Source organism: Cibotium barometz, chromosome 17 (assembly GCF_041138505.1).
Source record: "Cibotium barometz isolate CiBa-2024 chromosome 17, ASM4113850v1, whole genome shotgun sequence".
NCBI lineage: Eukaryota > Viridiplantae > Streptophyta > Polypodiopsida > Cyatheales > Cibotiaceae > Cibotium > Cibotium barometz.
This window is the reverse complement of record NC_141062.1, coordinates 5,451,597-5,472,887: the sequence shown is the minus strand read 5'-3', so window position 1 is coordinate 5,472,887 and position 21,291 is coordinate 5,451,597. Positions and strand designations below refer to the sequence as shown.

Here is a 21,291-nt window from a genome sequence, read left to right as displayed (position 1 = left end):
AAGAAGACATATCCGTTCTCGTGTTGAGCTTTCAACTCATCTGGAGAGTGTGGCTCAAGAGAGAACGAAGAGGGATCGTGAATCTTCATCGCAGCATCATCATCATGCAGATGAACAGGATGTACATAGGGATGCATATAGAAGGAAGAAGCCTCGAGAGTTCAAGTCCGGTGACAAGGATGTAAAGTTTGAAAACTTTCAGGGACGGATGGACTCTACCAAAGCACTTGCTTTCATCAGACAGTTTGAGATAGCTTTTTGCAATGAAGACTTTTCGGAAAAGTCTATGCTCAGGCATGTGGGAATGCATCTCAAGGATACGGCAAGTGATTGGTGGCTTGCAAAAATACTTGATGGAAGTGTTGCCCCAACTTGGTCTTCTTTCAAAATTCAGTTTTATGATCAATTCCTACCACCAAACTTTGCAAAGGATGTACGCAAGGAGTGGGATTGGCTGTCCCAAGATGAGGGAGAGTCCGTTGCTTCTTACATAGCAAAGTTTTGGAAAGTCCTTCTCAAGGTTACTCCCTTCATGAAGATTGGAGAGGACGAGAAGAAGAGAAAGTTTGAATCGGGGCTCCATCACATCATCCAACAAAGCTTGGGAGTGTACCCAAATAAGACCATACAAGAGCTTATACACTCAGCTATGATTGCGGAGAACTTGCACATAAAAGCACCCACAAATAAGCCATTTGCAGGTCAAAACAAGAGCAAATTCAGGGCTGGTTATGACCAGAAAAAGGGTGGACAGCCACCTAAGAATGCTCCCAAAGATGGCCGAGATGCAAAGGATGACTCCGAAAAGAAGCCGGGGGGTAAACGCCACAATTTTGGGCTCTCAAAACAGCAATTGGAAGAGTACAGGAAGGCTGGAAAATGCTTTAAGTGTGGCAGTAAAGATCATATATATCCTAAATGCCCACAGAATCCTAAGAATGCGAGCCTAATGTGCAAAAGCCTCTTGTGAATGTTGTACCCGATGTGCAAGGTAATACAGGGCATGAGCCCAAGAGTAGAGTCATATGCAAGGCTTGGGGCAAATTGAAGGATCAGCCCGCTTTGTTTCTTTTTGATGATGCTTCCACAGATAACCTTATATCCGTACAGATGGCTGCCGCCATAGGTCTCAATGTGGAAGACATGGGAATGCAAATGAATGCAGATGCCGCCTTTGAGGGCAAACAGGTTGATGTAGCTCCGGTCATTGGTAAGCTCCGTGTACAAATACAGGACTACCTCGACTATGAGAGCTTTCTAGTGGCTACTCTTACAGGTTGTGATGTTTTGTTGGGGATGCCCTGGCATCACCGTTTAGAGCTTGTTAAGGCTTACAAAGAGAAGAAAATCAGCTTTGTACATAGAGGCCGTGAGCACTCTATAGATGCTGGTACTACTCGAAGTACCATACCTCTTGTAAGCCATGTACAAATTAATAAGGCAATAAAGAAATCAGCTTGTTCTTACTTGGTTTTTGTACGTGATACCATTGAGCATTCTAGTGTTGATGTTAGTACATTAGATCAAGACAAGCTTAACTTTTTGAATGAGTTCAAAGATTGTTTTGCAAATGCTTTGCCAGCAAGGTTGCCACCAGAGAGACCGGAAGATCATTGCATAGATCTAATTCCCGGTAGCTCTCCACCTAATAGGCCACCATACAGGGTGAGTGCTAGTCAACAAGAAGAGATTATGGCACAGGTGAATGAACTTTTGGAAAAGGGTTTGGTTCGGCCTAGCTCCTCGCCATATTGCTCGCCGGTACTTCTTGTTCAAAAGAAGGATGGTACTTACAGGATGTGTGTTGATTACCGTGCCCTCAATAAGATAACCATCAAGAATCGGTTTCCCATTCCGCGTATTGATGACATCTTGGACAAACTTGAAGGTTCGGCATGTTTCAGCCGAATAGACCTCAAGAGTGGGTATCATCAAGTGAGAGTGGCACCTCAAGATGTACACAAGACTGCATTCAGGACAGCCTTTGGTCTTTATGAGTTTTTGGTGGTACCTTTTGGCCTTACAAATGCACCCGCTACCTTCAACAGGATGATGGACAAGGTGTTCAGAAAACATAGAAAGTTCACAGGTATATTCTTTGATGACATTATTGTATTCTCAAAGAATGAAGCCCAACATCGTGAGCACCCGGCTATTGTGTTTAAAGAGCTTAAGGAAAATCAGCTCTACATAAATGCAAAAAAGAGTGAATTCTTTCTCCCAGAGATTCACTATCTTGGTCACATTGTATCAAAGGATGGTGTGCGCATGGATCCCGCAAAGATACAAGCCATGCAAGAATGGCCAGAGCTGAAATCAGTCCATGAAGTGAGGAGCTTCCTTGGTTTATGTGCTTACTACAGGAGGTTCGTCAAGCATTTTGCTTTCATTGCCGCTCCGTTACATGACTTAACGAAGAAGAAAGCAATCTTTAAATGGACACAAGAAGAGAGAGATGCCTTTCAAAAGTTGAAGAGTGCAATCATCTCGGGACCGGTACTCATTATTCCGGATTTGCACAAACCTTTTGTGGTGGAATGTGATGCATGTGGGGACTGCATAGGGGCTGTTTTGAACCAAGAAGGACATGCCATTGCCTATGAGAGCAGACGCTTGCAACATGCAGAGCTTCACTTACAGGTTTATGAGAAGGAATTGTTGGCTGTAATTCATGCCCTTACTATTTGGAAACACTATCTTTTAGGGGCTGATTTTATGGTCAAAACTGATCATCAAAGTTTGAGATACTTTTTGACTCAAAGTAAGCTCTCAGAGAAGCATATGAGATGGGCCAATTTCCTCTCAATGTTTCATTTTCAGATTTTACACACTCCAGGGAAAAAGAATGTGGTGGCGGATGCCTTATCTAGACGACCACAGGTTCATGCTATTACAGTTGCATACCATGAGGACTTATCGGATATGCGTAATACTTATCATCTGGATGAGGATTTTGCACATGTATGGGCTGATTTGCAAGAGGGTATTGCTGTCCCATCTTATGTCATAAGAGATGGATATCTCATGATGCAAAATCGTATGTGTGTGGTAAAGAACCTTCGCCATAAGGTTATGGATGAGTGCCATGCTCCTCCATATGCAGGTCATAGAGGCATTTTGGCCACAGCACAAGCTTTGGAGAGGTATTTCTTTTGGCCACATATTCGCAAGGATATTGAAGCATATGTACGTGAATGTATGGTGTGTCAAAAGGTCAAGTTTGATCGACATAAAGCACCTGGATCGCTTCAGCCCTTGCCTATACTAAATGAACCATGGGAAAGCATTGCTATGGATTTCATTATGGATTTGCCAAGGACGCCACAGGGAAATGATGCTATTTGGACCATCATTGACAGGTTTAGCAAGCAGGCACATTTCATTCCCGTGTGCAAGACAATAAAGCCAGATCATATGGCTAGGATGTTTTTGGCACAGATATTCAAACACCATGGCATGCCTAAATCTATTGTGGGGGATAGAGATCCTAGAACCACAAGCTTATTTTGGCGCGCATTGTTTGACAATATGGGTACAAAGCTGAACTTCTCATCAGCTTACCATCCACAGACAGATGGGCAAAGTGAAATAGCAAATTCAGCCGTCCTCGACTTGCTGAAATCTTATGTATCTGACCGCAAATCGGATTGGGAGAAATATTTACCACTTGTGGAGTTTGCCTACAACAATACGGTACATACTTCTACGGGCAAGGCGCCCTTTGAGATTATCTATGGCAAGGTAGCACTACCACCCATCCTTCGTACAAAGGATGAGATTTTTGCAGCAGATGAGTATGTCAGAGACTTGGATACTGCATTTGCACAGGTACGGACAGCCATAGAGAGGTCTCAAACCAAGATTAAAAAGGCAGCTGATAAGCATAGAAAGGATGTACAATTCAAACAAGGTGATTGGGTCTTGCTGAAATTTGAAAAGGCACGCCTTCGGAAGAGGCCAAGGAAAGAGGGAAAGTACCCTAAACTTTCCAACAGGTATTATGGACCTTTTCAGATCTTGGAGAAGATCAATGATGTTGCATTTCGGCTTGTACTCCCAGATCATTGGAACATGCATAATGCTTTTCATGTGAGCCTATTGAGGCCTTATGTGGGACCGACACCGTTTGAGCCGGTTTTGGAAGACCCACCCGAGGTGGATGAGCTGGAAGAGATTCTTCAAACTGAACAGATTGTTTTTCACAAGGAACGAAAGCTTGCGGGAGGCAAACTTGTTCGTAGGTACCTTGTGAAGTTCAAGAATTATTCAGCTTTGGATGCGAAATGGATGGATGAGGCCTACTTCGAGGATTACCCAGATCTTTTGAAGGCCTATCTGGAGGCTTTTCAGTTGCGGTCAACTGATTAGAAGCCGCGGGGATGTCACAAATCCCAATATTCTAGGGACATGCGGATGCGTGTCAGGCCTAGAAACATGCGGATGCATGTATGTATTATACCTGGGCATGTGTATGGATCATATGAGTGGATGCATATGAGTCCAAGGACATGGCAGGATATTTGTGGACTTTCGGGCGGTGCCCGTGTGGATTCCGGCCATGCACACATGGTGTGTTATGATGGCAGGCGGAATATTTTCAAGTACAAGAATGATGATAGGTGGTTCTCCAAGTTTACATGTGCACAATGCATAAATGATGCATGCCATAACTTTATTTTACTTTGTGTGACATTGTCTTGCTGCCTGGACAATGCTTGTTATTTTGGCTTGTGAAGTTCGAGGGACCGGGGACGCCCGGGCACCTTGTGGACGCGTGTGTGCACTCCTGTTTGGGCCTAAAACTGTGGGCTTATGGGTTTTGCAGGTGGTAAGTGCGTCCACACTCAATTTACAGCTTATTTCATTTACTACTAAAGTTTATTGGTTTGCAGGTCCACACTCATTAATAAGTGGCCGGACAACTTATAATGCGTTCGCATTTGGCTGGACCAAATTAATGAAGTCCGGACAACTTATGGCCATTTCCCATTTGGTTGGACCTAAACTTATACAAACAGGACAAATGGAGCACTATGGGCTGGACACCTTATGGGGACACTTGTCAGCCTGTATGTGTACCCACCAAGCCCCTTAGGTGGCACTGGAGAAAGGCGCCTCCTTCAAGAGGCCTTTTGGGCTGTTTTATTCATAACTCAACACATTGGAGAGCTGGTTGAAGCTTTGGGAGTTGCTACAGGGCTGGTTGCTTGCTTCCCGGACTCACACAAGCTTGGAAATCGATCCCCACACTCTTCTAAAGGGCTGGTTGGTAAATTTCAGACCTGTAATTTCTGGTTACAGGTGTCCAAAGTCAACTTGGACAGTACAGGACAGCTCTAGGGACCTCCACAGGGCTGTAGGACCCCTTACAAGTGGATTTCTCGCGATAGAAAGTTACTGTTTTGGACTGGTTATTGCACAAAACAGGCCGGACAGCAATGGAATATGTGAGCATGGATGTGTCTCAAGGATTCCTGGTATAACAGGTGCTTAGGGCAAGCATTGGGGACACTTGCTCGCGGAGAACACAGGTTTCTGGATCAGTTTCTCGCGTGGAAACAGGGCCTAAAGATCCATTTACATCTTATGCAGGGCGGAGTACCTGTGAGGATTGTGATACTCTTGTGCAGGGCGGATGTACCTGTGAAGAGGCTTGTGTAGGGCGGATGTACCTGCAGATTATCTTGTTTGAAATGTATTCATTCATGATGTATTTGGAAGAATCAGGTGCAGGCTGGTGGTGAATCCCCAGGCACCCGTAATCTTGTACTTTGCAGACTCTTTTGGTAATATAACCTAAAGGGGGGGGGTCAGCCTATCATCGGCCCCTGTATGTGGTGTACTGTCATTTTCAGCTTTGTGGTTGTAATGCTCAAGTGTTAAGTGCTCAGAATCTTGTTCACATTTATACGATTCCAATACACGCGTCCGCCTCCCCGTTACAATGCCTCCACTTATAGGCCTCTTCCCATGTTGGGGATATCTCCCCACTTCCCCATGGCCTCCAGCTTGATCCCGTGCTAGTGTGCCCCTGTCCTAGACGTAACACTAATCCATTAGATGAGTTCCGTGTGCACAAAATATGCTAATCCTAAAGATATCAAAAATATATGTATATCAAGGAAGCATTCCTGAATCTGTATCCACAGAGACAAGTATTCCTGTCATCTATACCCTCAGAGACAAATATTCATGTCATACGTATCCCTCAGAGACAATCTTGCCATGTCATCTTGTTCCAAAAGAATCCATCAATACACATGCGCAAGTCCAAGAAGTTGGTATAGTGGAGAAGTTACAAAAGCTAGTGACAACAGCCATACAACCCTAAGGACTTCAACTCTCAAGCAAGAAGAGCCAAATTACCATCAATCAAGGGACAACCAGGACAAGGGTGAAGAGGGCAACCATCAGGAGATTTTAACACATCATGTAGTTGCTATTCTGCAGCCAGATTTAGCCTATGAGCATGCTGAAGAAAACGCATCAAGGGCAACCCTCTCCTCAGCAAAACGCACAATGGAAGGGGTGCACATCTCATGAGCTTGTCATGCGCACAGTGTGTATCTACCGTGTGCTACACGCACACAAGACTAGCTTTGAGGTTTGGGAAAGCTTGGAGCTAGGCAGGCTGATTAGCGAGCTGAGTTAGGGATAGACTAACGGGCAAGCACCCAAGTATGGATGGGTGGGCGCCCAAGTGTGGACGCTCGATGACCGGCCAAGAGCCTATAAAAGGGTGGCCAAGGTTAGTCATTAGTCATATAGAGTCTCGCGTGATTTGTGAGAGCTCTATGGTCTGGAGCCTGGATCTAATGCAGACGTGCACCTGCTTTACGCAGCCGAGGCCGGCAGCAATCTCGAGGCCCGCGAGGCGGTATGGGACATCGCGAGGAGGAGATTGGTCGGTACGTCAACCTAGTTAGCTCAGCTCGTGGCTCGGTGGGGACAGCCAAGACTGTGGGCTAGCCCACGGCTGTCATGGTTGGGAGGTGAGTCAAGCCTGCACCCCCTTGTTGTTTGTTTGTTTGCAGGTTTCGAGTCTCGTACCAGGAGCGTTCCACGAGGAGATCCGGTGGGGATTTGACATGTATGTCATGTGCACAGTGTGTATCTACCGGGTGCTACACGCACACAAGACTAGCTTCGAGGTTTTTGGGGAAGCTTAGAGCTAGGCGAAAAGGGTGGCCAAGGTTAGTCATTAGTCATATAGAGTCTCGCGTGATTTGTGAGAGCTCTATGGTCTGGAGCCTGGATGTAGTGCAGACCTGCACCTACTTTACGCAGCCAAGGCCGGCAGCAATCTCGAGGCACGCGAGGGTAGCTTCGTGGCGGTATGGGACGTCGCGAGGAGGAGATTGGTCGGTACGTCAACCTAGTTAGCTCAGCTCGTGGCTCGGTGGGGACAGCCAAGACTGTGAGCTAGCCCACGGCTGTCATGGTTGGGAGGTGAGTCAGGCCTACACCCCCTTGTTGTTTGTTTGTTTGCAGGTTTCTAGTCTCGTACCAGGAGCGTTCCACGAGGAGATCCGGTGGGGATTTGACATGTATGTCATGTGCACAGTGTGTATCTACCGTGTGCTACACGCACACAAGACTAGCTTCGAGGTTTTTGGGGAAGCTTGGAGCTAGGCAGGCTGATTGGCGTAGGGATAGACTAACGGGCGGGCACTCAAGTATGGACGGACGGGCGCCCACGTGTGGACGCCTGATGACCGGCCAAGAGCCTATAAAAGGGTGGCCAAGGCTAGTCATTAGTCATATAGAGTCTCGTGTGATTTGTGAGAGCTCTATGGTCTGGAGCCTGGATCTAGTGCAGACGTGCACCTACTTTATGCAACCAAGGCCGGCAGCAATCTCGAGGCCCGCGAGGGTAGCTTCGTGGCGGTATGGGACGTCACGAGGAGGAGATTGGTCGGTACGTCAACCTAGTTAGCTCAGCTCGAGGCTCGGTGGGGACAACCAAGACTGTGGGCTAGCCCACGGCTGTCATGGTTGGGAGGTGAGTCAGGCCTGCACCCCCTTGTTGTTTGTTTGTTTGCAGGTTTCGAATCTCGTACCAGGAGCGTTCCACGAGGAGATCCGGTGGGAATTTGACAGAGCTTTAGGGCAGCCAGAATCCAGGAGCAACCAGCAACTTTAGGGCACCCAAATGAGGCTCACAACAAGGCACACAGTCCTGCCAGCATAGTCCACAGGTCAGCAAAACCCACAGCGAAGGGATGGTCAATTCAGTCCAAAATCAGGTCCATTAAGTCCCCCACAGATCTCAGTCAAGTGCAGTCCTGTGGGGCAAGTAAGTCATGACTCATCGTACTACATTCTCTTGCAAGCAATATATCAAGCAAATACTCCAGACAGCAGCGGGGGCCCTTGGGTTAGATGGGACCAAATACTCTCCTTGGCATATCTTTTCAACCCTACTCTGTGCATATTCAGTTTTCAGTAAGTGTTAACCATCATTTTCTTATTGTTAAAACACTTGCAGTGTTACGACCTTGTGTTTTTCCCTCTGGACAACAAGCAGGTGGGCACGGGCACGGGATGGACAGTGTGTACAGGCATCAATTGAATGTGAAAAGGAAACCCATATATGGTGGCCAGCCCAAGTGGGAAAGGGGACAAAAGGATTTTAAAGTTATAAGGTTTAATAACCTTGGAAAGCTTAAAAATAATAATAACATATTTATGGCATGCGTAGCTTAAAAATAATAATAACATATTTATGGCATGCGTTTTTGCCATCTGCTTTCCGCTTTTTGAGAAAAGCGATTTGAATCGCATGTTTATAAAAGCCGAAGGTTGATGTGTGGATCATCATCGTGTGACAGGGCGCATCCCCTTGGGGTGGTCGCCATGTGGAGTCGGGTGCTGCTGAGCGTGCGCCTACCAGGGCGCTGCTGCGCACATGGGCCACAGCTGAGCGCTGCTGCTGGATGGTCTACAGGCGGCGGGTGCTGCAGCGCTTGGGCTACAGGCGGCTGGCCTTGCTGCGCATGGACTACAGGCTGCTGCCCATAGGCTACAGGGTGCTGCTGCTGCGCATGGGCTGCAGGCTGTTGCACACAGGGAGGCCAGGCGGCTGCTGCGCGCATGGGCCAGGCAGCTGCTGCACACAGGGAGACCAGGCGGCTGCTGCACACAGGGAGGCAAAGGTGCTGCGCACATGGGCTACAGGGTGCTGCTGCGCGCATGGGCTACAGGGTGCTGCTGTGCGCATGGGCTACAGGCAGCTAACGGGCGCCAGGTGGGCTGCAGCCAGTCAGGGCAGCCAGGCGGGTATCAGGTGGAGGCTCTCTACGCCAGGTGGTTGCACGTATGGGCTTCAGCCAGCAACGAGCGCAAGGCGGGAGACTCTCTACAGCCAGTCGGGCAGCCAGAAGGACTGCAGGCGGCCACAGAGGCGCAAGGGCTGAACAGCACGTTTGACTCTCTCTCTCTCTCGCTCTCTCTCTGCGCCCCTGTATCCCACCCGCCCCTGTTCGCTTCTCTCTCCCTCTCTCTCTCTCTCTCTCTCTCTCTCTCTCTCTCGCCCGCTTCACTGTTCGCTTCGCTGTTCGCCGCCTCCTGCCCCATTTCGAACCTGTGCGCATCTCTCTCTTCGCCCCCTTTTCCCACCCGCCCCCTTTTCGCCTCTCTCTCTCTCTCTCTCTTCGGCCCCCTTTTCCCACCCGCGCTTGCTCAGGCCCCCAAGGCAGCAGCATAACTCTCCCTCTCTCTCTCTCTCTTTCCCGTTGCCCGTCTCTCCTGCTACTCACATACGCACCTGTGCACCTATTGCCCACCTACGCACCTTAGTTGCAGGGTAGGGTTGTAACCCACCTCCAAGCAGGTAAGGGCTTGCACCTCATGGGGGTGGGGTTCGTGAAGAGCAACCTCTCAAACAGTCCAGCAGTTTGACATGGCCAGCAAGAAAACCTTCTCCGAAACCCTTATCTCCCCTCCTACCAAACCCAATGAAAAACCATCACCATGGGAGCGGTACCTCCTGAGCATGATTCAACATCTTCAGCAAACAAATTCAGCCTTGCAAAATGAACTACATCAGACAAAACAACATCTTTCAACCCTGGAGAAACAGATTAAGGAACAACAACACGAAAAAGAAAACAGGGAGGAAATCACACAGGTAAATTTACTTGATCCACAGCCTAAAGAAATTCTCATTAAAGAAGTAATATCACAGATTAATGAAGAGAACGAGCAACAATGGATTGCAAAAGAAATTAGGGTGGGTGGTTTATCAGAGGGTTGGGAACAGGTAGAGGTATTGGAGGACGAGGAGATTGCGAATGATACTTATGTCCCGGAATGCGAGATTCTACAAAGAAAGCTATGCAGAGCTATCCCTTTCATCGACATTGGAGATCCCTCAGTGGCAATCAAAGGAAAACATGTGGTTTTGAGGTACGCAGATATGAAAGACAAAATTAAAGTCATAAAGCAAACAAGGTCACTGAAGGGAACGAAGGTGTGGATGGCGGATGAACTCCCAGCCCCACAACTAAAAAACAGGAAACAAGAACTCAATAAAGTATACGAAGCAAGGAAACAAGGAAAATGGGCAGTCTACCATAGAGGTAGAGCTGTTATTGCAGATTTCAGGACAACCAAACAAGAGTAGCTGCTAGAGAAATCCTTCATGTTATCTAGGATTCTCCTACGGTCATGTAGGGAATTTGAACTATTTTTAGTTTTATCTCTATTTTCATTTTGTTGCCCCCGAAGTGGAATGTAATCACATGGATGTATCTGATTAGTCCTATAGGTCAGATGTGGCCTCTAAAGGACGTTAATATAGTTTTCTTTCTTTCTTTCTTTCTCTCTCTCTCTTCGCAAGCAGGTTTTGTTTTTGAGATTAGGATGCAAAGGATCAAGCTACATATGCACAGGATGATGTTCTTGGAAGAGATGTGTTATTGCTTTTCATCTTGGACTTGTGTATTCAGGGATGGCTTGACACGTCCTCAATCTTTCTCTCTCTAGGTTTTTGGCGCCGTGATTGGATGGTGCATATGTGGGTTTATCTGTCATGGAAACATGACATTAGTTTTCAAGAGGAAACAGGACTTTGGTATCGAGGAACAGGCTTATGGTTTATGGATACAGGTCTATGGTTTATCAGATACAGGTCTTTGGTTTCATATGGAGAGCATGTCTTTGGATTCATGTAAACAGGTTATAGTTTTCTCGAGGTTACATGCAAGCTGAGACTATAAGGAAGGACATGTGGTTTGGTACAGCCCTACTGCTGTTTGGGAAAGGGTTGTGGGATCCATTATAGCGATGGAGAAGACCTTTTCAAGCAGGGAGGTGTCGTACAAGTGTGCTTTCTCTATGGAATGCTTTGCTGTAATAACGAGAGTTCTTATTCGGAAGTCCTGGGTGAAAAGCTAAAAGGGATCCTATTGGTAGAGGATTCGACAAGTTGTACTTTGTACTCAAATTTTGATCAAGTAAAGAAATACCGCAAGGGGCGCCACTGTGTTTTGGGGCCAATCGGTGTCCTTGTACTATTTGCAGGAGCACTCTAGCTCCCCCTGTTTGTTTCCTTTTCCAAGTGCCCATGGGTGATGAAGTGTTTTGTGTACGAGTGTTTGTTTCACCGCCCGTCAGATTTCTGAAGGCCAGTTTCATCCTGGCACTGTTGAAGCGTGTGAATTACAAAGCCCTTAACAAGATTAAGTGTGTGAATTACAAAGCCCTTAACAAGATTACCATCAAGAATAATCTGTTCCCTATACAGAGGATTACTGACATCTGGACAAGTTGAATGGGAAATGACTGCAAGTAGAGCACACTAATTCAATAAGGTAGGCTGGAATGCAATGATGATAGCCCATTTGGACAAGTTGATGTTAGAAGTCATCTCCTGTCTTTATCAGACACCAAGGCCTCTGTTGTGGGTGTGCCCGCCTTGTATAGGTGTTTTATCATTTTTCCTCACTCCTCGTATTTTTTCCCCATTTTTTCCATGGTGTGGGTGGCTACCACAGGCTGGCAGGAGCTTCTGATGCTGGCCGACTGCAATCTTGGACACGTGGGCTGGCCGACCTGATCAGTAGTCGTGGAGTTTTTTTTCTGCTGGCCGACTGGATGTGCCCAATCGTGAGGGCTGGCGGCACATGCTAGCGCTGGTCGACTACATGATGGGGCCATATAAATAGGCCCCATTGCCCCACATTGTATTCATTCAGTTTTCCTCCGGATCTTGTGTATAGAGAAGAGTTATACACCTATCTCTCTCCTTCTCTTGTGCTGCCTATTTTCTGCACTCTACTTCCTCTTGTGGTCTCAGATTTGGTTATCATTTCCGCTACATATTTTGACATGGTATCAGAGCCCTATGCTCTTAAAAGATCTTGGGAGTTTTTTGAGCAAGAGGGGGATAGTTACGTTGCTGATTGGTGGACTGTTTGGACTGTTCGGGAAGAGAAGTTGCAAGAGGAAGGCGGGCTAAGGTGCTAGACAGCCACTTGCAAGTTTAGAGTTTTTTTTTCCCACCCACCCACCCTTTTTCAATTACATCCCGATTTGTTAGAGATGGCTAAGAAGCATGTGAAGATCCCGACTCTCCCCACATTCCCAGTGGACCGTCAATTAGACAGGAACAATTACGGCATCTGGAAGGTTATGATGGAGTCTGTGCTGGAGCCATATGACTTGCTGATTTCATCATTAGGGGTTCCACGGCCGGAAGCAGAGGAAGGGGAGTTACTGTCAATGAAGAAGGACCGCAAGGCACAGGCACAGGCACAGGCACAGATGTGGGATCGTGTCAACGCCAGGGTCCGGTCATTTATTTTCTTCAATTGCACACCACAAGTAATCAATCACGTAAAGCATATGACGCTGGCCAAAGGCATATGGCAACACTTGGCTTCTCTTTATAACAGGGTATCACCCATGAAGAGGATCTCCTTGGAAGTGCAAATGCAGGTTATGAACCCTGCAAAGTCATCGACGATGCGGGAGCACATTAACAAGCTACATGCCCTTCAGCATGAAGTCCTCCAGGCTATCATCTGAAGACATGGCCATTACTTTACTGTCCCACTTGCCTGCTCAGTGTTCCGCTTTCTACTCCTCTTTGATTACGAGTGGCAAGCTCAGCACCATTACCTGGGAGGAGCTTGTGCCCATGGTCTTGGACCAGGAGGAACGTTTCACGAACCCTCCTCACAACGGACGTTCGGAGGCCTTAACTGCCCAACGATCAAAAGGCCGGAATAACAAGGGCAAAGGGAAGGCTTCACCGGAGAAGTCTTCTGAGAAGAAGCCCAACACAGAACGAGAGAAGCTGAAGGCCGAACGATCCTGCAATGATTGTGGCGAGAAAGGCCACTATTGGAGGAAGTGTCCTAAGCGGACTGGGAAGAGTGTTGATTCTTCAGCCTCAACTGCAAAGACTCCTGCATTTGTGCGCTTAGAGATGATGGACTCCGATGCTTCATCGTCTTCGAGCAAGGAGGCAGTTGGCTTCACCGCGAAGGATACCCGAGAATGGATTCTTGACAGTGGTGACTCCGTCCCGTGACTTCTTTTTGGATCTGAAACGGCAGTCAGGTCGCATTTTTATTGGCGACAACTCCGATACACAGTGAGGGCCGGATGGAGATTATTCCCGACGGCAAGGGGGGCAAGCATGCTTCCCGTGTTCTTTACATCCCTGCTCTGGGTTTTCATCTTCTGCCAGTGCATGAAGTATGCAAGACTGGCTTTCGGGTGGAATTTGAGGAGCATTCAGTTGCTCTACAGGACCGTGAGACTGGCCAGGTTGTTTGGGAAGGCGGTGTGGAGAATGGTATCTACAAGCTCTCTGCACTCTCCTCGTTGACAGGTTCTCGGGTCGGAGATGTGTGGCACTTTCGTTTTGGCCACTTAAATGTGGATGCACTGCGGCGAGCTTTCCGAGACCAGATGGTGGTCGGCTTGCCAGATGTTGGTAGTAGGCAAGGACGTTGCAGTTCTTGCATACGTGGTAAGCAGCACAGGGAATCCTTTCCGAAGCAGGCTTCCAGGCGGGCTTCAAAACCGTTGGAGTTGATTTACACTGTCTTGTGTGGACCTCAGCAGACACCATCATTGGGAGGATCTCTCTATTTTATGCTGCTTGTTGATGACTGTACCAGATTCATGTGGGTCTACTTTCTTTCATAGAAGGACCAAGCTTTTGCACGGTTCAAGGATTGGCATGTGATGGTGGAAAAAGAGTCTGGATTGCACGTAAAGACTCTCAAGGCTGACAAAGGGGGTGAATTCTCCTCAACTGTATTTCTCAGATTTTGTGCAGATCATGGCATCGAGAGGAAACTGGCCAATACAAGATCGCCTTCAGGGAATGGAGTTGTAGAACGCAAAAACAGGACTGTGGTGGAGATGGCGAGGACCATGCTCGAGCATCGTGATCTTCCTTGTAAACTTTGGGGAGAGGCTATGGCAACGACTGTCCATACCCTCAACAGGTCTCCAACGACTTCAGTACCTAATATGACTCCGTTTGAAGCATACTTTGGCAGGAAACCTGATGTCTCGCACTTCCGTGTTTTTGGGAGTGATGCGTACGTACATATTCCGAAGAAGCAGAGGGGGAAGCTTGACTCCAAGTCCCACAAGCTTATATTTGTGGGGTATAATTCTCTTTCCAAGGGATACAGATTGTATGATCCAGACAAGAACGAGATTGTTGTCAGCCGGGATGTGGTCTTTGATGAGCATGTTCCAGTATCCACTGTCGAGGAGCCGCCACTTCTTGGAGATCCAGAGGAGTCTGATGATGATTCCCTGACCATTGCTCCAGTTGATCAACCTCAGTCAGTTCAGGAGGTTGAGCCCTCAGCTGGAGTGGAGTCCCTGCAACGACAGGAGGCTTCTCGATCTGTTCGAGTACCCAGGTGGTTGTTGGACACCCTTCGGGAGTCGGGTGTCACGGAGTTACTCTCCGAGTGGACCACAAAGGACGGCCCTCGAAGATCACACAGAGTCCGAGACAAAAGCAATACAGCGAAGCTTCTTCACGTAAACTATGCTCTGATGTCTCGCATTATGCGGGACAACTTTCGTAAAGGAAGCCCTCTGTGGGACGCAGGATTGAGGATCTTGCGGTATTTGCAAAGTACAAAGGATCTAGGACTCTTTTACACAAGAGGGGATGAAGTCAGACTCCAAGGTTGGAGTGACTCAGATTGGGGAGGAGATCCAAACACGAGGAGATCTACTTCAGGTTACAGTTTTACCCTCGGCTCAAGAGCAGTTTCTTGGAGCAGTAAGAGGCAGCCAACTATTGCCCTATCTTCGACAGAGGCAGAGTACCATGCTGCTTGTGGTGCTGCTTGCGAGGTTGTGTGGTTGCGGAGACTGCTATGCGAGATTGGGTTTCCACTCTAGTGCGATAACCAGAGTTGTATAGCTATTGCTCGAAACCCGGTCTTCCATGCCCGGACCAAGCACATAGAGATACAATATCACTTTGCACATGAGAAGATCTTGGCTGGTGACATCTTGGTACTTTATTGTTGGACGGAGGACAATGCGGCACACCTCTTCACGAAGTCTCTACCTCAGGCTACGCTCAGGCGGCACTCCAACTCCCTTGGGTTGATTTCACAGCCAGGAGCTGAGAGGGGGTGTTAGAAGTCATCTCCTGTCTTTATCAGACACCAAGGCCTCTGTTGTGGGTGTGCCCACCCTGTATAGGTGTTTTATCATTTTTCCTCACTCCCCATATTTTTTCCCCATTTTTTTCCATGGTGTGGGTGGCTGCCACAGGCTGGCAGGAGCTTCTGATGCTGGCCGACTGCACTCTTGGACACGTGGGCTGGCCGACCTGATCAGAAGTAGTCGTGGAGTTTTTTTTCTGCTGGCTGACTGGATGTGCCCAGTCGTGAGGGCTGGCGGCGCATGCTAGCGCTGGCCGACTGCATGATGGGGCCATATAAATAGGCCCCATTGCCCCACATTGTATTCATTCAGTTTTCCTCGGGATCTTGTGTATAGAGAAGAGTTATACGCCTATCTCTCTCCTTCTCTTGTGCTGTCTATTTTCTGCACTCTACTTGCTCTTGTGGTCTCAGATTTGGTTATCATTTCCGCTGCATATTTTGACAGTTGAATGGCATGGAAATGGCTGCAAGTAAAGCACACTAATTCAATAACGTAGGCTGGAATGCAAAGAGGATAGCCCAGCTAAAAAGTAAAATTATACTCTTTCCTAAGCTCAAGAGGATCCATCCCGTCTTATTGTAGTTTCCACACAGCTTTTCCCTCAATGGACATAGGTAACCCCTTTCCCTAGTATGAGACCATGGGCTTTATCATTCAAAAACCCTTTAGCCACTAACAACAATAGCTGATATCACCAACATCTTATTAAGGCCAATTCCTCACACAAATGCGATAATTCAATGTATAACTCAACAAGAGAGACCTTGATATTTATGCAATAACTACGGCTAAAAGTACATACCATAACAATATGCCACAGCTCACCATCATGCATATTATGACCATGCATTTGAAATATTGGCCACCATGGCAACCTAGTAACACTTTCTCAAAGCCAGTTCATATATAGCTCACCCATTCAACCTTTACAACTAACTAAGTATTCTAAAACTAGCTGCTCAACACATCACATTTATGAGTTACCTGCAGCGAGAAATAAACTGGGGCAACTTCCAGCCCTAGCACACCATCTCCACCAATTGATGCTTCGTGAATAAGTAATTGCGAAGCATATTGCCCTGTTGCAGTGGCTGCAGCTGCTGCTTTTTGTTGACTGACTGTTTGCAATTCTGGAATCATGGTAAAATACTCCGAGGACAAAATCCTGTTTAATCTTTCCCTCAAATGGGAGTCTGTAATTGGTCTTTAAAGAAGAAGAAAAATAAAAGTGATGTTCACAGCAGGCACCCAACACATAGATAGCCAATGTGAATAAGGCTTTGATACTCCTAAACTCGAGGACTGCTTGTAGACTTTGATTACTTTGACCTCCAAAGCTGATCATGCTAGTTGTCCATCACTATGACTAAAGGCAACATCAACTTTAACTAGAGCCAAGCTGCCTGCCCCCTTCTCTTCCCACTCTCCTCTACTAGCACCCCTCTCATTCGTAAGTACCCTAAGCAAGATTATTTAAAATTTGCCTCAAGTCCCTCTTTCCTGCCTACATTGAAGATTGAAATGCTATGTGTAAAGGAGGACTAACATACACGTTCCAGAATGAGCCACCTTCCAGCTGGCTATGTATCCTACTCAGGTCATAGAAAGGTTGCATGCCCGTGTGGATTAAAATGGAGATTTAAAATGGACACTGGGCTTGGTTAAGGATCGTACATGCCTTCACAAACCTAAGGCACTTGAAGTAAAGCAGGAAAACATTTCCTGAGCATCAAAAAAGGATACAGGTTAGGTCCAGGTCCTCTGTGATGAGAGCGTCTGAATTCTGCAGCCAAAGGTTAGCATGCTTGATACAATGTTGAAGGGCGTCTCTGTGCGACAATGTTGCATTGGGCGATCGGGAGGTAAGCAGCAAACCAAAGAGGGAAAGGTCATCCAGGTCAGTCTCCAAGAGGGGGCTGGGAGAGTCTTCTGTCACACAGTCATAGGAAAGGCAGGAGCTTCGTTCGTGGACCTTGGTCCAAGAAGTTTCACCATGTGATCTAACATCAAAGAGCTGTGCAAAGTACAGAAACGTCAAAAGGTCTGCTATGTTTCTGCCAGCAGCGCCATTGCTTGTCTGTGGATGATGATCATAGCCATGGCTGGTATCATGGGAAAGCGCAAGCTCCAGACTTGGCTTAGGGTTTTCAGGGTTAGGGCTAGGGTTAGGATTAGGGTTTTCACTGCTGCAGACAGCTGAATCCTGAGACTCTGAGTCCTTGCGAACCTCAGCTAGGATTTTCTGTTTGCTTACCTCGTCAGCTTCTGCGTCCTTCTCTGCGGCCATCGCGCTTTCTTCTTCTCCATCATCTCTGCGCAAGGTCGCGGCCATGAGTTCCTTCTCCCGCTCTGCTAGCTCCTCCTTCACGGCCACCAGCAGGGGCTGCCGCAGCTTCTCGTACTCGTCGATAAGCGCAGCCACAGCGATCTTCGTTTTCATCACCTCCTCCTGCTCCCTATTGATGATTTTTCCCTGCGCCTTGCTCTCCTCGATTTGCAGAATCTTGTTGTACTTCTTCTTCAGTGCCCGCAGGCGCTTACTCATCATGTTCAACACGGGACCTTCCTTGCAGGCCATCGATGGCGCAAACCGTTCGGTCTCTGCAACAGAGCCATCATTCCCTGCAACAGAGCCATCATTCCCCGCCATGCTCAAACTGAACCAAAAAACCCTAACTGGAGGCTGACGGAGCTATGGCAGAGGAGAGCTGATTCAAGTAGCGCTGGAAAAAGGGGGGTTTAATAAATCAAAAGGAAGCTTACAAGATCATAGCTAGAAAGGAATAGCACAGGAGCTCGAGTTTATGGTAAAACTCGGAGAAGGTGAAAACCCTAGTGACGGCTAAACCCTTTCCCGTAAGTCCTACTAGTGTTAAATGCCGTCCACCACTTTGTGCTGAATGTAAGGCATAACATGTAAAATGAGAATGTTTTGGAAATGGACCAAAGAAAAATGAGATTATATTAGAAGAGGAGTTTTTATAAGGGAAGTTACATGGTATGGTGGATGGGCTTGGAAAAAGGATTGTGTTGGCTCGATTGTGTTTCTTGTAGGATTGTTGGAGGCTGATGGGTAGGCTTACACGAAGGGGTGAAGGGCCGGTGGTGGGCTGGGGATTGAGGGTGGGGGGGGTGGATGGCGAAGTTGCAACGCGATGAATGGCAGGCCCAATCAAGTGTAGTAGGATGAAGTTTACAAGGAGGGTGCTAATTCATTTGGTGTGAGCATGTAGAGAATTGAATGATCTGACCAGTGACAGTAGTTGGTTCCAAAGTTTGCATTCATGCTCTTATTATTTGTCCATATATGGTCTATAGTTGATTGGTGCAATGTGGTTGGCAATGTAATGTGTTGTGTCATGTTGTGAGAAGCCAAGAAAGATGTGAGAGATGCATATGTGTTTGTTGGCTTTAGTGCCCGTGAGGACAATTTGGTGCTGCGTGCTAAATTTTTGGAGAATGGGTTGTAGTGGTCGATGAAGAGCGCGAGAAGATGAGGTCGGTGATCAGTAAATTGTTGCTATTTGAAAGTGTTTGTTGGTATGGTCAATGAAATGAGCACCAAGTGCCTCGATGTTGTCTTGTTCCTGGTTATGGGATGATTTCACTTTTCTAAACTGGATCATAATAAATTGCAAGATCGTGGCTACCGGTTGAGGTGATTACATTGAAATTTCCAAGCTTGATTCTTTCACCTGCGTGCAATCTTGTTCCTTGGAAGCATAGAATGTGTGATGACATCAACGATTTGTTGCAAAGTATGTTGTCTTAAGGAGACTGTGTTCAAGGATTGGATGATTATGTGCATGTCTTTACAAAGGTCCAACTGATTCTAGAAGCATTCCCATCTTCTTTCGGCTTGCAAACGTTGAGTTTCTAGCCAGACGCTCTCGTCAATCTTTATGTGTGTGGCTTGTATAAGTTTTAACAAGAATAAGTTGCTTGGGTCTTTGATTCTTGAGAGAGCTATGTATACCAATCCATGGCCGTGAATTTTTTTGGGGTTAAATGCCAAGCTTTCCATCGTGAGCCCTTGAGACCTGTGTATCGTCCTTTGCTGATGCAAGCTATATTGGGAATTGCTTTCTTGTGATTGCATTCAATGCATTTTCACCTATTTGGAATTCTTTTGCAACATGCAATGGTGTCCATGTAGGAGGTATTGCATGTGTGTATAAGTGGCTCGGCTCGTACCTCGCTTTTTGTCCTATTTGTCGAAAGGAGAACTTAATCCAAACAAGTAGGTGTGAAGCTTGCAAGTTTGAGCTCATGAAATTTCCCTCCGCACCATTGACAAGGCCATCTGCAATGTCATGGTTCTGGCACACAACTCAATGGTCATATTTAGCTTCAATTGGAGGACTTGGTGGAGTCCTATAGTTGCTTGAGGTTCATGGGGTATTTGTACTTTTCTATTGCATGTTTGGTGTCGTATGTCGATTGCCACAAGGACATGAGGCTCTCCTAAATTTTGATGATACACTTTGTCATTATGCTTATTTTTGTCGTCATTGGTGTAGAAGAGGTGGGCTATATCATTTTGTTGAGGAGGTGTTCTACAAAATGAAGCATTTAGGTAATGTAAGTCTGTGTCCACATGAGTGCTTTGTTCTTATTCTATTGAGAATTTTAATGAACGTTGGATCGCGTTGTCTCATAGTGGTTTTTAGCTCATAGCACTTTGGTGTTGTTTGCCAATACATATGCACGATTGCTTCTAACAATTGTGATTATGGCTTGAAGATCCATGAATCACGAACATGACTTGCTTGGAAAAGGTCACCACACATAATGACATCAATGCCACCAAATGGTTTATTATGCACGTGCTTGATATAACGTAGTCGACTATCAACAAGGCTAAGAGTTATAGATCCAATAAGGGAAATCTCATCAAATACATCCAATTTGAGACTCTTGTAATGTGTAGATAACATATCGAGTTTTTTTGAAGATAGACTTGTAGGTGTATTTGTGAGCAATGGTAAGTGTAACACTGAATGGATTGTTGTTCCACCTATGTTGAATGTAGTCTTTCCCGTGTAGGCCATAAGCAAGGCTATTGGGGACTCAACATCGTTCTGAATGGACTTAGTGTAATGCCGCAAAAGACCTTGGATACTTCTTCCAATGTTCTGCCATCAAGCATAAGCACTTGTGCAGGAGGTGGGTCAATGGGTAGAGTAACAGCAGGTGCAATAGGAGTTGCTTTGCTAGGAATATCAACGTGGATGCTTATAAGTCAACATCAACTCCTCTATTGATGGGCTAGTATGTGTTGTAGAGTGGTTTAGAGGTAGTAGGCAGTCGAAGCCAAAGTCGAACCTCTAAGATAACTCACCATACGACCAAACAGGCTGGAAGCTAGTCTAGGCTGACGTGGTTAGGGTAGGGATTTCTCTCCCTAAATCTTGAGAACCTTTCATTGTGTCAAGTTTAGAGACGATGTGTCACTGGTGGCAAGTCTAAGACCCTGTACTATGCTAAATTGGGTTCCAACCGAAGGTCTAGAGTCTAGAGTAGGCTAGTATGTCCCTACGTCAATGGATGCATTGTCCTCTAAACTCGTAAGTGCACGTGACTTAGGGCTGGTCGAGGGCCAAGGAATTGATTGATCAATTTTTTATT

At 46.7% G+C, this 21,291-nt stretch overlaps 1 protein-coding gene across 1 annotated transcript in view; it reads right to left on the bottom strand.

Annotated features, from left to right (window-relative positions):
• Positions 1-18,543, bottom strand: part of LOC147629612 (uncharacterized) — a 47,215-nt gene extending 28,672 nt beyond the window's left edge. Inside the window, exons 1-2 of the mRNA XM_086811101.1 lie at positions 17,407-18,543; positions 16,648-16,856 (exon numbers count right to left, since the gene is read on the bottom strand). Coding sequence (XP_086667227.1) covers positions 16,648-16,856; positions 17,407-18,313 — 1,116 coding nt within the window. The 5' untranslated portion in view covers positions 18,314-18,543. The remainder of the gene's footprint in view (positions 1-16,647; positions 16,857-17,406) is intronic.
• Positions 18,544-21,291: the final 2,748 nt, after the last annotated feature.